The sequence below is a fragment of the Meles meles genome, chromosome 14 (assembly GCF_922984935.1).
Source record: "Meles meles chromosome 14, mMelMel3.1 paternal haplotype, whole genome shotgun sequence".
Classification (NCBI taxonomy): domain Eukaryota; kingdom Metazoa; phylum Chordata; class Mammalia; order Carnivora; family Mustelidae; genus Meles; species Meles meles.
The window spans coordinates 70,984,936-70,997,640 of NC_060079.1; the positions used below are offsets into that span (position 1 = coordinate 70,984,936).

The following is a 12,705-nucleotide window of genomic DNA, read 5'->3' on the forward strand; positions in this document are numbered from 1 at the left end:
CAGAGAGAGAGGAAGGGAAGCAGGCTCCCGGCTGAGCAGAGAGCCCGATGCGGGACTCGATCCCAGGACCCCGAGATCATGACCTGAGCCGAAGGCAGCAGCTTAACCCACTGAGCCACCCAGGTGCCCGATTATCTGTTTTTTGAGTGTTGAGTGAGGAGTTCTTTATAAACAGTGTGGAGATTCCTTAAGAAATTAAAAATAGACCCTATGACTCTGCAATTGCACTACTGGGTATTTACCCCAAAGATACAGATGTAGTGAAAAGAAGGGCCATATGTACCCCAATGTTCATAGCAGCAATGGCCACAATTGCCAAACTGTGAAAGAGCCAAAATGCCATTCAACAGACCAAAGGATAAGGAAGATCTGGCCCATATATACAATGGAATATTATGCCTCCATCAGAAAGGATGAATATCTAACTTTTGTATCGACAGGGAGGGGACTGGAGGAGATTGTGCTGAGTGAAATAAATCAAGCGGAGAGAGTCAATTATATGGTTTCACTTACTTGTGGAGCATAAAGGAATAACATGGAGGACGTTAGGAGAAGAAAAGTGAATTGGGGGAAATCGGAGATGAACCATGAGAGACTGTGGACTCAGAAACAAACTGAGGGTTTTGGAGGAGAGGGGGCTGGGGGTTAGGTGAGCCTGGTGGTGGGTATTATGGAGGCACATATTGCATGGAGCACTGGGTGTGGTGCATAAACAATGAAGCTTGGAACACTGAAAAAATAAAAATTTTAAAAAATTAAAATTTTAAAAAGAAAAAAATAGTCAATTGATAAGGATCAACATGCCCATTAAAATGCCTGCTTTGTGGAAGCAAATCCATGAATTTTTTGCAATTCTTAAGGAACTCTAGGACCATTTTCAGCCTGTACTTGTGGAATGATGTAGTTTATAACTTTCTAAGAATATAATTTCCTTGTACTGACACACTCAATTTTCAATAAAAGATCTTTTGAGAATTCAATCAGTTGATCACTAAACAGGTTTAACCATTAACATGGTTTTCAGGAGTTTTGTTTTAATTTGAACTTTCTTAGTTTTCTTCATTCCATGTGAAGGATGTCTTTCCTTTTGGTCAAAATATAATTCAACCATTCCCAGAACTACATTAGAGAAACTACAAACTTAAACTTTTTTTTTTCCCCCTTGAGTTGTGGTGCCCAGAATGTCATAAATTATCTTGAGTAAAAATGTTATCTTGAAAACACTCCAAAACAGAATTGTGGAAAGTGACTTCACATTCAGTTGCTAAATTTAACACATTTCAAGACATAGGATTCTAAACATCACGAAACTTTTCAGAATTAGGTAAGAAACAAATAGCTGCGTAATCTCTGGTCAGACCCTCTGTAAGAAAAACATAGATTTTCCTCAGCTCACACAGGAACAAGGTAGTCACCTGATAAGTTAACCAATGACTAACCAAATTACCACAATACTTAACAAGCCTAACTCACTGCATTGAATTGACTTAAACTATTTCTTCACAAGGCAGCAACCAATTACGGTGTTAGGAGGAAACTTCTGGAAGCGATGGGTAAGTTTATGGTATAGATTGTGGTGATGATTTAAGGAGCATAAACTGATCTAAACTTATCAAGTTGTACACATTAAATATGTAGCTTTTTATATGCCCATGTACCTCAGTAATGTGGTTAAGAAGGAACCCAGAAAGATCTTACAGTTTCTTTTTATAAGTGGGATTTATCTTATTAATTGGCCAGAGGAAACACAGACCTGAAGCTCTCATGCACCAAGAGCTTCAAGTGAGGCCATCGGCCAGGGGTCACAGGACGAGACTTCCACAAGTTCATATTTTAAGAACTCAGCACAAGTATCTTCCCAGATGCAGGTTGGTCACTGGACTTAAATGAGATTCTAAAAGAAATACAAGGCTGAGAATATTTTTCCTGAATTGCAAAAAGGGACATGCAACAGAAAACAAAGGAACACAATACTGACTTAACCACTGCCCAGTCCAAAAAAAAAAACCAACCAAAAAAAACCCTTAAATATCCTAGAAACTCCCTTTTTGTTTCCCCCAATTACCAGCACCTTCCACCTCCCCAAAGTGAAGCATCATGACTTTGAACACTACAGTTTCACCTCTGCTGGAACTTTGCATAAACAGTCATAATTATCCTTTGGCGGCAGATTTAAGTTTTTGAGATTCACCTGTGTCGTCCATGTGGTGTAACTGCTTCCATCGGTGTGGGGTATTTTATCACATCGTCCATTTTCCTTCTGCTGTGATGGGCTTTTGGATTATTTTCAGTTTGGGGCTACTAGGAATTATGTTTCTAGAAACATCTTTGATCTTTTGGAGCCCATGTATACATTTGGAGTAGAATTCATGGATCACAGGGTGTGCAGCTTGCGTAAATGCCGTCAAGGTGTTTTTCCAAAGTTGTTTATTCGATACACTTTTTTACACGCACGGCAGAGCGTGAAAACTCCCATAGCCCCAGCGGTGCTTGATGGGTTTCCTTTTTTTCTTTTTTTTTTTTTAAGATTTTATTTATTTATTTGACAGGCAAGAGATCACAAGTAGGCAGAGCAGCAGGCAGAGAGGTGGGGGGAAGCAGGCTCCCTGCTGAGCAGAGAGCCTGATGCGGGGCTCAATCCCAGGACCCTGAGATCATGACCTGAGTGAAGGCAGAGGCTTTAACCCACTGAGCCACCCAGGCACCCCGATGGGTTTCTTTTTAATTGTAGCATGCTAGCGGATGTGTAGTGCTAGCTCATCATGGCTTTAATTTGCATTTCCCTGATCACTAATAAGAATGAGACTTTTCCAGCTAGTGGTCACTCGGATATTCTCTTTTGCGAGGTACCTTTTCGGGTCTCTAGTCCATTTCTCTAACTGGGCTTTCTGGTTTTTCTTTTTCTTTCTTTTTTTTTTTCCTGTGTTTTTCTTAATGATCTCTTAGTTCTTTATGTTCTGTGGTCCTGGTTCTCAGATTTTAGCCCGTATCAGAAGCACCCAAAGGGTTTGTTAAGACACAGATTCCTGGTCCACACCACCAGTTTCCCATTCAGTAGATCTGGGAGGGGACACAAGAATTTGCATTTCCGGCAAATTCCCAGGTGCGGCTGATGCTGCGGGTCCGGGGACCACCCTTTGAGAACCAACGCTCCACAGTGTTTTTTAGTGTAGCAGCAATAAATGTTTCCAGTTAGTTCAGGGCAAAGTCACCTTTCAAAAAAACAAAACAAAAACCTCAACAACTTAATACTTGTTCAAGCCTAGGGCATAAGCTAATACTCTACCCCTTCCTGGAAGGGATGCAACCAGGCTGGTGTTTCAACCTGTCTGAAACCCACCTGGCTACTTAGAATATTCGGTACATCTAGTTAGCCAAGAGAACCAGTTGATAATGAGGACATTTTTTGATCTCTGGAAAACTCGTTGGCTTTCAACGGCAAGGACGTGAGTCAGTAATCCCTCTAAGAACAAAACACAGACCTCAGAATGGAGATGAAGACTGTCATTTATTTCAAATGAATTTTGTTTCATTAGGAAAAAAAATGCTATGACATTAAAACAGAAGTAAAATAGAAACATTTTTTTTAACTGCCTTTAACCTCTAGAGACCAAAAAAGCGCATACACATTTCCAGTATTTCCACTGTGTTAACAAACCTCATTATCATCACTGTTGTCCTTTCAGTCTCCTGAAATACTACCCACGACTATGGAACGACTTACTGACTTGCTGAACTAGACGTTCACCTTATCATTTCTAAGTATGAGGAGTCCAACAGCTATTGCACTCTGTGCATCTTGTGTAGTTTACTGGGTGTGCTTTTTAAGGCTCGATGGTATGAAACATCTGTTTCTCTCTGATCCGCTGTATGAAGGCGAATTGATGAATACATGCGACTGGACGGTGGGCACGCCCTCACCTGGAGGTCACGAGCATCCACTTAGAACCGCAACCGTAAAACCTTCAGCAACCTGAACTCTCGCACCGGAGCCACCATCCAGAAGAACGAAAAGACCCATGGTTCCAATAAAGTGCGGCAGGCCTGGGGAGGAGAGCGGTTTGCGGAGCTGCGCATCAGAAAGACCCATACGGAGGATTAGCACTGGTCAGGAGGAGAATGACCTGGGCAGGCTCACAGAAGGGAGCCCCTGAGTGCACCCCGAGGACACACTGCACAATGATTGCCATCTTTGCCGACGAGGTTTGGGCTTCCTCACTAAGTCGGGAAAGCCCCGCGTGGGCAGCGTAGCAGGGACGGCAAGAAAGGCGAAACCAAAAAGGCTTTTAGTCAACAGACCGTTAGGGGGCAGTGAGCCAGAAATCCAGATAAGACGACTGCTCTGTGATCCGGAATTACAGCTAGTGGTTGGGTCTTTTTGGAACACGTCACCACTGCGGAGCCCTGGGACAGCAGGGGTGCCCGTGGTGGAGGTGCGCAGCACATCCATAAGGTGACCGACGGTCACACGTGTGTCCTTTGTGATCAAGTCACCCACGTGGGCTCCGATGGTGACGAGGCATGATGTTCTCTTCCTTGTCTTTCAGCACGTGTCATTAAAACCGCCCTCCTGTGTGTCAAGCAGATATCCTTTTTGAGGGGGTCACTCTAATGTCCCTTAAAGTGTATTTTCAGTTTTTCCTATTAGTTGTATCTGTACGATTTCAACCAGAGGCCTCTGGGGAGAAATAATGGATCCCTGTGATGTTAAAGGAAGTGGCCAGACAAAATGGCAACTTCACACAGTCTTCAAGTAAATAGAATCCCTGATATCACTGGAAAGTAATATGTAATTTGGGAGGGCAGTAAAAAAGGAAAAAAAAAGTCTGTGACTACTTTGTCTTATACCTAACAAAATGAGGTCTGGCTCTGACGTCTCTTTAAGGCACCAGACCTGGTTAACAGCTTTTACTGGTGGTGTCCTGCACCTGTGATTTGGATAAGAAAAAAAAAAAAAATACTTATAATATATAAATAAAAAAATAGTACATCATTCTGCTCGAGCTTGAAATCACCAAGTGAAGTCGGAGGAAAAATCCAAACATCTTGTGTGTGTAAAATATTTTTTGCTAGTGTAAAAAGTACAATATATAGTTACACAGTGCAGAAACTATACAAAAATGCCTTTGGAACAGACTTGATGTTCGGGGAGGATCACAGCGCTGTCTCAAAAATAGTGAAGGCTGAGGGCTGTCCATTGGAAGCATTCATAACCACGGGGTCTCTGTGAGTAATATCTGGGTAATTCCTTTTGAAATACTCCTGGAAAAAAAAGAAGAAAGACAGGTGTGAAAAGAACATGTTTAAAAGTTTCCAAGTCCCCCTCCCCAAGGCGACATATGTCTATGCCCACGTCTTCACGTGAAGGGCATCCCACCGCTGGTGGAGGTATAATTAAAAACAAACAAACAAACAAACAAACAAACAAAAAAAACAAAACAGCGACACAGCGACATGTTCCCTTCGATGAAGGAAGCAGCCAATTAAACTCCTCAGCGGAGCTGGGCTTAATGCCAAACAACCTGTAGCTCCCCTTTTGCTTCTGATCATTCTGATTCACAGATACGTTTTATCACTACATTAAATTGATAAAGCAAAATCATTTTACTGACACAAAACCTGGAGATAAATTAAAAACAGGGTAACAAAGAGGCCGGGGAATCTAGCGTCGGTACGAGGGTTTCTCATTTTCACACATAAAATGAGCACAATAGATTTGGATGTTAATATCAGGTTGTAATCCCTATATTTTATAAACTCTGATTGACAAGCATTGAAACGCTGGCGTATATGTATGAAATATCCTGGCGTTTAATTTGCGCAGCAAAGCAGTTACAGGGCCCTATAGAAATGTGATCTGTGGATAGTGGGCCAGAATAATGAAAGGAGAAGCAAGAGCTTTAACAATGACTCAACCAAGCAACTTCTCTAAAATGTAAGATGATACCAAATAATAGGACAGTTCTTTGCCAAGCCTTTGAGTTCTTGAATTCTACCAATTTCTAGCTGAACTAGAAGAGATACAGGTTTTCTGATAAATGTATAATCAGAACATAAAGGGAATGAAATGCTGTCAAGTTTCTCTGTTCCGCAATCATCAGTTTTTAGTAGCTGTATCCTATCTCGGTTCCTTGACAGATGCGCATAACAAAATGGAATAATGTCAAGACTTGTGAGCTCTTATCTCAAAATGGGTTTGGGTGAAAAAGGACTTCAAATGTAATTTTTCCCCCCAAAGAAGAATGTGAAAAGTTTTGTTTGAGTCTTTAAAACAGAAAATGTACCATCTATCTGAAGGTTGACACGTGTCACGATCTGGGTCTCTTAGTCGCACGATCCTGGATCTATCTTACAAAACCAGGCTCCGAATACATTTGTGGGTGCTGTCAACAAAGTTATCATGGGAGATAACGGGTTGCCCATACAAAAAAGAAAATTGCTGGGACACCTACCTGCAGATTAAGTGTACTTTCTTTCTCTCTTGCTGCTTGCATACTTGCTGCTCCAAAAATAACATTACCTTTGATATATTATATATTAAAATGTCACTTAAGGAGAAAAATAAGGACTTCTCTGAGAATGTTTGGACCTCACTGGGTGAAATCGGAAGTTATTTCCATTGTCATGCAAGTATTTCAAAACAATACCTTTGGGGGGGGTGATTTTTTATCTTTTTTTGGCAAATGCAAACCAGCTCATATTTTGTATGGTGATCTATGTATGTACTCCGAAATGGCTATTTCTTGTTGAAACTAAAATCAGCCAATAAGAGAAAAATACATCCTCATTTTCTACTGTTTGACGGCCCTCTCCCAAGTAAGCCGATGCCTTTCCCCGTAACCCACTCAACGTCATTTAATACAGAGAAAACGTCATTACTAGCAAGGCTTCGTTGAAATGGCCTTAGCCTCGTGGTCTGCAAAACCTGAAACTGAACCCTGAAAGCAGAGCTTCCGTGTTGTCAAATCCTTGACCCGACCCTTCATTTCGACCTGTGTTGCTGTGTTTGGGAGTACACTCCGATGACAGCGGTGACAGGGAAAGGTCCTCTCCCCCAGGCGGGTGATGGAGGCAGCTGTAGGAAGCGTCCCCCGGCCGCAGGCTGAGCCTGGGATGGGGAGGCCCACGTCCACGCTCTCTCCCTGGGACTCACTGCTGATCCTGGAAAAAAAAATTGCTCCTGCCCTCTCCGTAGGGGCTGCCTCACCTGCGAAGTGAGACAGCGACTCACCTCCCAGGGACTAATTACCGGCTCCCAACTGCTGATGAAAGACACGCCACGGTTAAGTGGCGGGTGTGATGACGAGGCCGCTCTAAGGAGGGCCCCCCAAACCCCCCACCCCTGGTCCATGGAAAAGAGCAGCATCACCGCACTTGAGTGAGGAAAACAAAACAGCTGGGACGCCTCCAGTTCAGGGAACAGAGTCGCCGGGGAGGCAGAGAGGTATGAAAAATGACACAAGGTGCAGCCCTGACGCTGACTGCTGACTGCCCCGTTCCGCGGGCTCTTCTGTCTCAGTTTCTCCATTTGTCCGAAGGGGCAGTAATAATGCCAGCTCCAAAGAGTTGTGATACATCAAGGAAACAATGCTCTTAAGAGTTCGAAGTCAGGACTGGAGGATGGCAAGACCAGGGAGGACTGGGTTTCTTGTCCCTTCTCCCCTCCTTCTCTTGGGTTTGGGTCATTACAGTCCCTAGGATGGAGGCTGAGACAAAGCTGAGTGTGTGATTCCCGCGGGTCAATGAAGCAAAGACCTCGGAATCAGATCCCACTAAAAGCAACAGAGCGATAAAAGCTTCCCTGGGCGCGGACGAAGGCCAGCAACGGAGCTTGACTGCCGTCGCCTCCAGAAGGCCTCAGTTCAGCTCAATTCTGACTCCGGACCCTGTCATTCATTCTCACGACACTGCCCGGGCCCGGCTCCAGGCCAGGACCTCTCCAACTCGTCTTCACACCAGGTCTAACTTGGGGGTACATGCTGGCAGGCGTGTCGGCAAGGTTCAAGAGTACTGGAGAGCCACAGAAGACCTCTTCAACGATCATGGAAATGGACACCCCCTCTCCTTATCCTCTCAGAATTCACCCCAGGCAGCAAGGGTGCCGCAAGACGAGAAAGGAGCCCATCTCTGATGAACTCAGGAGTCCTCGGAAATCCCAAATGGCAAGATATCGGATAGGCTGCCATATGCCGCTGGATCCAGTGGGGCTAGAGTAAGCCAGAGCAGGGAGAGCTACGGGAGAGCTCGGCATCGTGGGAGAGCATAGGTTTCCAACTAACCGGTGAATTCTGCGGTATGTCAGTGAGGAACCGACCAGAATCGCCATCTCTGCCTGAAGCCCGCACAGTGATGAAGCCCATCTCTGCAGGCTAGGGAGCAGGACAGGCTAAGTGAACACGCATTTCCAGTTTCTCTCTCTTGCTTACACACACACACACACACACACACACACACACACACACACTCTCGCTCGCTCTCTCTCTCTCTCTCTCTCTCTGGGTCATACGGAGTTTCTATGTTAAGGAGAGAATTCCCCTTAGCCTGAAACAGTGCCCTAGTCAGCACTACCCTAAATATATGGTCCAGGAAAAACTCAGTTCCAAGGTGAGTAGTCAGAATAACAACAACAAAACAATGTATTAGTACATGATCTGTAAAATACACCCAAAAAGAGTGAGGAAAAGGAAGAAGATAAACATATGGCAAAAAAACAAAAACAAAAACAAAACAAAACAAAAAACCCAAAACCAAAAAACAACGAACAGATGAAAATTATACAAAATAGATAATGCAATACATTCAAAGCAAACGTAGAACAATCAACCTGAGGACAATAGAAGTTTGTGAGTTTGGAAACATGGCACAGCAACACAAAATGATGAACCAGGAGTTGCCTCGGGCCAGAAGTGAAGGGAAGGAGACTATAAAAGAATCACAGGGGGCACCTGGGTGGTTCAATGAGTTAAAACCTCTGCCTTCAGCTCAGGTCATGATCCCAGGGTCCTGGGATCAAGCCCCGCATCAGGCTCTCTGCTCCGCGGGAAGCCTGCTTCCTCTTCTCTCTCTCTCCCTGCCTGCCTCTCTGCCTAATTGTGATCTCTGTCTGTCAAATAAAAAAATATAATCTTAAAAAAAAAAAAAGAATCACAGAAATGACAGTGGTAGAGATGCAGCCCAAAGTGACTGAGCCATGGCTGGAAACAAACAGGATGAGACATGGAGGACAGGATTGAGAAAGCAAGCATAATTAGGAATTTATAAAGAATTAAAAGGATCAAGGAGAAAATAGCTTTATAACATAAAGGCCAGATAAAACACACACATGGTAGATACTTAAAAAGAGGAAACTCCAACCAAAAATAAAACAAACAAACCAAAAACAAAAGAAAAACTTCAAAGCTATCATTCAGGCAACCTCCAGAAATAAAAGACTTTGAGCTAGGGACCTGAAGAGTACAGAATACCCCAGGAAAAACTACGTGCCTTCATAATAAAGAAAGAGTCCTTCAGGCATCCAGGAAAGAAGATCGAGTTACTTCTAACTTGGCCTTGGATGTCTCCCTATGAATAAACAATGTCAGGGCAAAGTTTACAGCATACTAAGTGAAAGAAAGTGTGACCCAAGCATTTTATAACTAGAACATTTAAATTAGAGACGCAGCAAATACTTCATACACGTGGTAAAGTCAGGGATTCTAACTCCAATGAGCCCTCCTTTAAGATGGTACAGAGCCCTGTTTTCCAACCCTTTTATTTTTACTGTCGCCACAGTTGTATGTACTTTCCGTATTACACTGAAACTCAGTAGAAATCAACACCTATCCTGAAAGGACTTCCAAGAAGTATTTACTATTACACTATTCGTTTCCTTCCATTCCATTCTTTGGTAACTCATATCTTCAGACAGGCTAGTGATGACCGACTAAACAGATTTCACAGCCCCATGAATGGATCTCACAACCTCAAGTCTGAAAGACAAAACGCTAGAGGACAGACTTTAGCCAAGGAAGAGATGGAGAAAGTAGCATTTAAAACAAGTAAGTAAGTAAAATAAGGGGGTTTAAGTATTTTTTTTAAAGATTTTATTTATTTGACAGAGAGCAACGAAGCGAGAGAGGTAACACAAGCAGAGGGAATGGGAGAAGGAGAAGTGGCCTTCCTGCTGAGCAGGGAGCCTGATGCGGGGTTCTATTCCAGAACCCTGAGATCATGACCAGCGCTCAAGGCAGATGCTTAATGACTGAGCCACCCATGCATCCCGGGGTTTAAGTATTTTTAAAGATTTAAAGATTAAATAGAAAGCTATTTAAACAACTAAAATCTGGTAGAGAGAGGGAAGAGATGTTGTCATTGTTCACAATGGGGAATCAATAATAATAAAGTGTTCCTAGAAGAAGTGTAAAGTACAGACATAAAACAATGAGCAAAGAAAAAAAAAAAAAAATAGAGGTGCCTGGCTGGCTCAGTCAATTAGAGCCTGCAACTCCTGATCTCAGGGTCACACATTCCAGCCCCATGTTGGGTGGAGATTACTCAAAAATTAAACAAAAACAAAAACTAAAAAAGAAATACATACTAATTGAAAAGTTTTAAAAGAGAACACTAAAAGCTGAGAGCGTAACATAAAATAAAATACACCTATAATCTCAATAAATGTAAATGGACTAAATTCATCTGTTAAAAAGGCAGGGGCCTAAGACTGAATCTCAGAGCTTAACTGAACCACATGCCATTTGCAGGAGATATATTTATAATCTGATACTAAAAGACAAAGACATAAGAGAACAATGAAAACAAAGTGAAAAGCAACTCAACTGCAATTTTGAAACAGCCCACATTCAGGGTCAGGTGCATTTCTAAGAAAGAAAAGCCCTTTTAAATAGTAGAAAATATAGTTCATAACAAAAACCCAGGTCATGAATATATGTAGACTAAAATATCATAGCATCAAAATTACCAAAAAATAACAAGAATTAAAAAGTGGAAACCTCTTTATGAGACTAACATTATGTGACCTCCCTAAGTCACATCAAATGGACCAAATAAGGGCAGAGAAGATCTACCTAAACAATACAATTAACAAGGCAAATCTAATTAAAAGTTATCAAATGCTATACCTTAAACAGACAACAGCCCATCTTTTTATATGCCCAAAGAACATTAACCAAAATTGCCATACATTAGAACACAAAAAAGTATTACAAAACACTGGTTTTGGGTGGAAACAGCACAGACAACTTTGTGATCATGAGGCAATGAAAATCAATGTTGATGGGTAAAACAGAAAACAGAAAAAACCAACCCCCATCACAAGGAAGTTTTAAAGACCTCTTTCTCAAATAATTCTTGGACCAAAGTGAAAACTAAAACAAGAATTGTAGATTTATATATAAAAACTTATCTATGACAAAAGCACTATACTTCAGGACCTATCACATATAGCCAGAACAGTATTCAGAGAAAAGGTCACTGCCTTAAAGTATCTGTATGAATGAGCAAGAAAGAATGAAAACAAATGCAGTCAAGAAACCACAACAGTATAAAGTACAGAAGGAAGGAATTAAAGGATATAAAAGCAGTAAGTGATGAATTGTAACACAAAATGTAAGAATCAGTTAAGTAAATCTGAGAGTGTATTCTCTGGAGGGAAAAAAAAAAAAACAGAAAACAATTAACCTAAGTAGAAGGAAAAATGGAAGAAGGGAGCAGAGAAAGCATAAATACTAGGCAGCCATTAAAAAGAATGAGATAAAATGTGTAAGCCTGACGATTCACAGACCTGTACCCCTGGGACAAATAATACATTATATGTTCATAAAAATAATCCATAAAAATAAACAAATAAAAATGAGATAACTACATGCATTTATATAATTGGAGAGAGTAAATGAAAAAAGTAAAACATGGCAGTCACTGGTGCTTCAAACACAGAAAGGCTGTCTATGCACAAGCCTGTGTTCACACAACGGGACAGTCCCAAGTGGTGGCAAGGGTCCCTCCTGAAGGCAGAGCCAAGTCATGACAGGAGGGGGCAGAGGACTTACATTTTATTTCTAAACTAGAACAACTCTTTTTAAAAATAGCGAAGTTTCTGAATTTTGTGGCACTAGCTTGTATCATCTGTTGAAAAAAAAAAATCTGTTATTAAAAATAAATTTTAACCTTTAAAGAGTCCCTAAAGCTACCTACAAGAACTTTGGGTACTTCTTTTGTTATTATAGAGAGGTAAGGGTTCCATCGACAGCCTTGAAGAAACCAATCCCCCTCTGATCGTTGAGAGATAAGTCTTTTCTATTTGTAAAATGCTCTGTATTCTTCAAAGCAGGTAAACATACACCATCTCATCTGGTCCTTGTAGTAAGAGCACGATGAGTGGGCAGTGCTGTAACCCCAGCACAGCAAATAAGGACCCCGAGAGGCTCAGGGACCTCAGAAGACATACAGGACCATGGGGCTGCTAAGCATTTCTTCCACCTGTTCCAACTGGTCCAGGCTCATAAGACGTAGGATATCAGGATTTCCTGACTTTGGGGCTGTATCTGGTGATTTCACGAATGGATAAAATGGCACCTGTTATGCACTGGGAACAAAGAACTCCAAAAAATCTTAATTAGGTCTGTTTCACCATGGAAGAGAATGAATGACAGGCATTCACCCTTGGTTATGGGCTGAACTGTGTCCCCTCAAAATTTATTATGTTGAAAT

General features: G+C 41.9%; 1 protein-coding gene across 5 annotated transcripts in view; it reads right to left on the reverse strand.

Moving 5' to 3' along the window:
* Nucleotides 1-3,495: 3,495 nt before the first annotated feature.
* Nucleotides 3,496-12,705, reverse strand: part of ABCC4 (ATP binding cassette subfamily C member 4) — a 253,197-nt gene continuing 243,987 nt past the window's right edge. For all 5 annotated transcript variants that reach the window (XM_045978081.1, XM_045978080.1, XM_045978077.1 and 2 more), the window contains one exon: nucleotides 3,496-5,262. In XM_045978081.1, coding sequence (XP_045834037.1) covers nucleotides 5,155-5,262 — 108 coding nt within the window. In that variant the 3' untranslated portion in view covers nucleotides 3,496-5,154. The remainder of the gene's footprint in view (nucleotides 5,263-12,705) is intronic.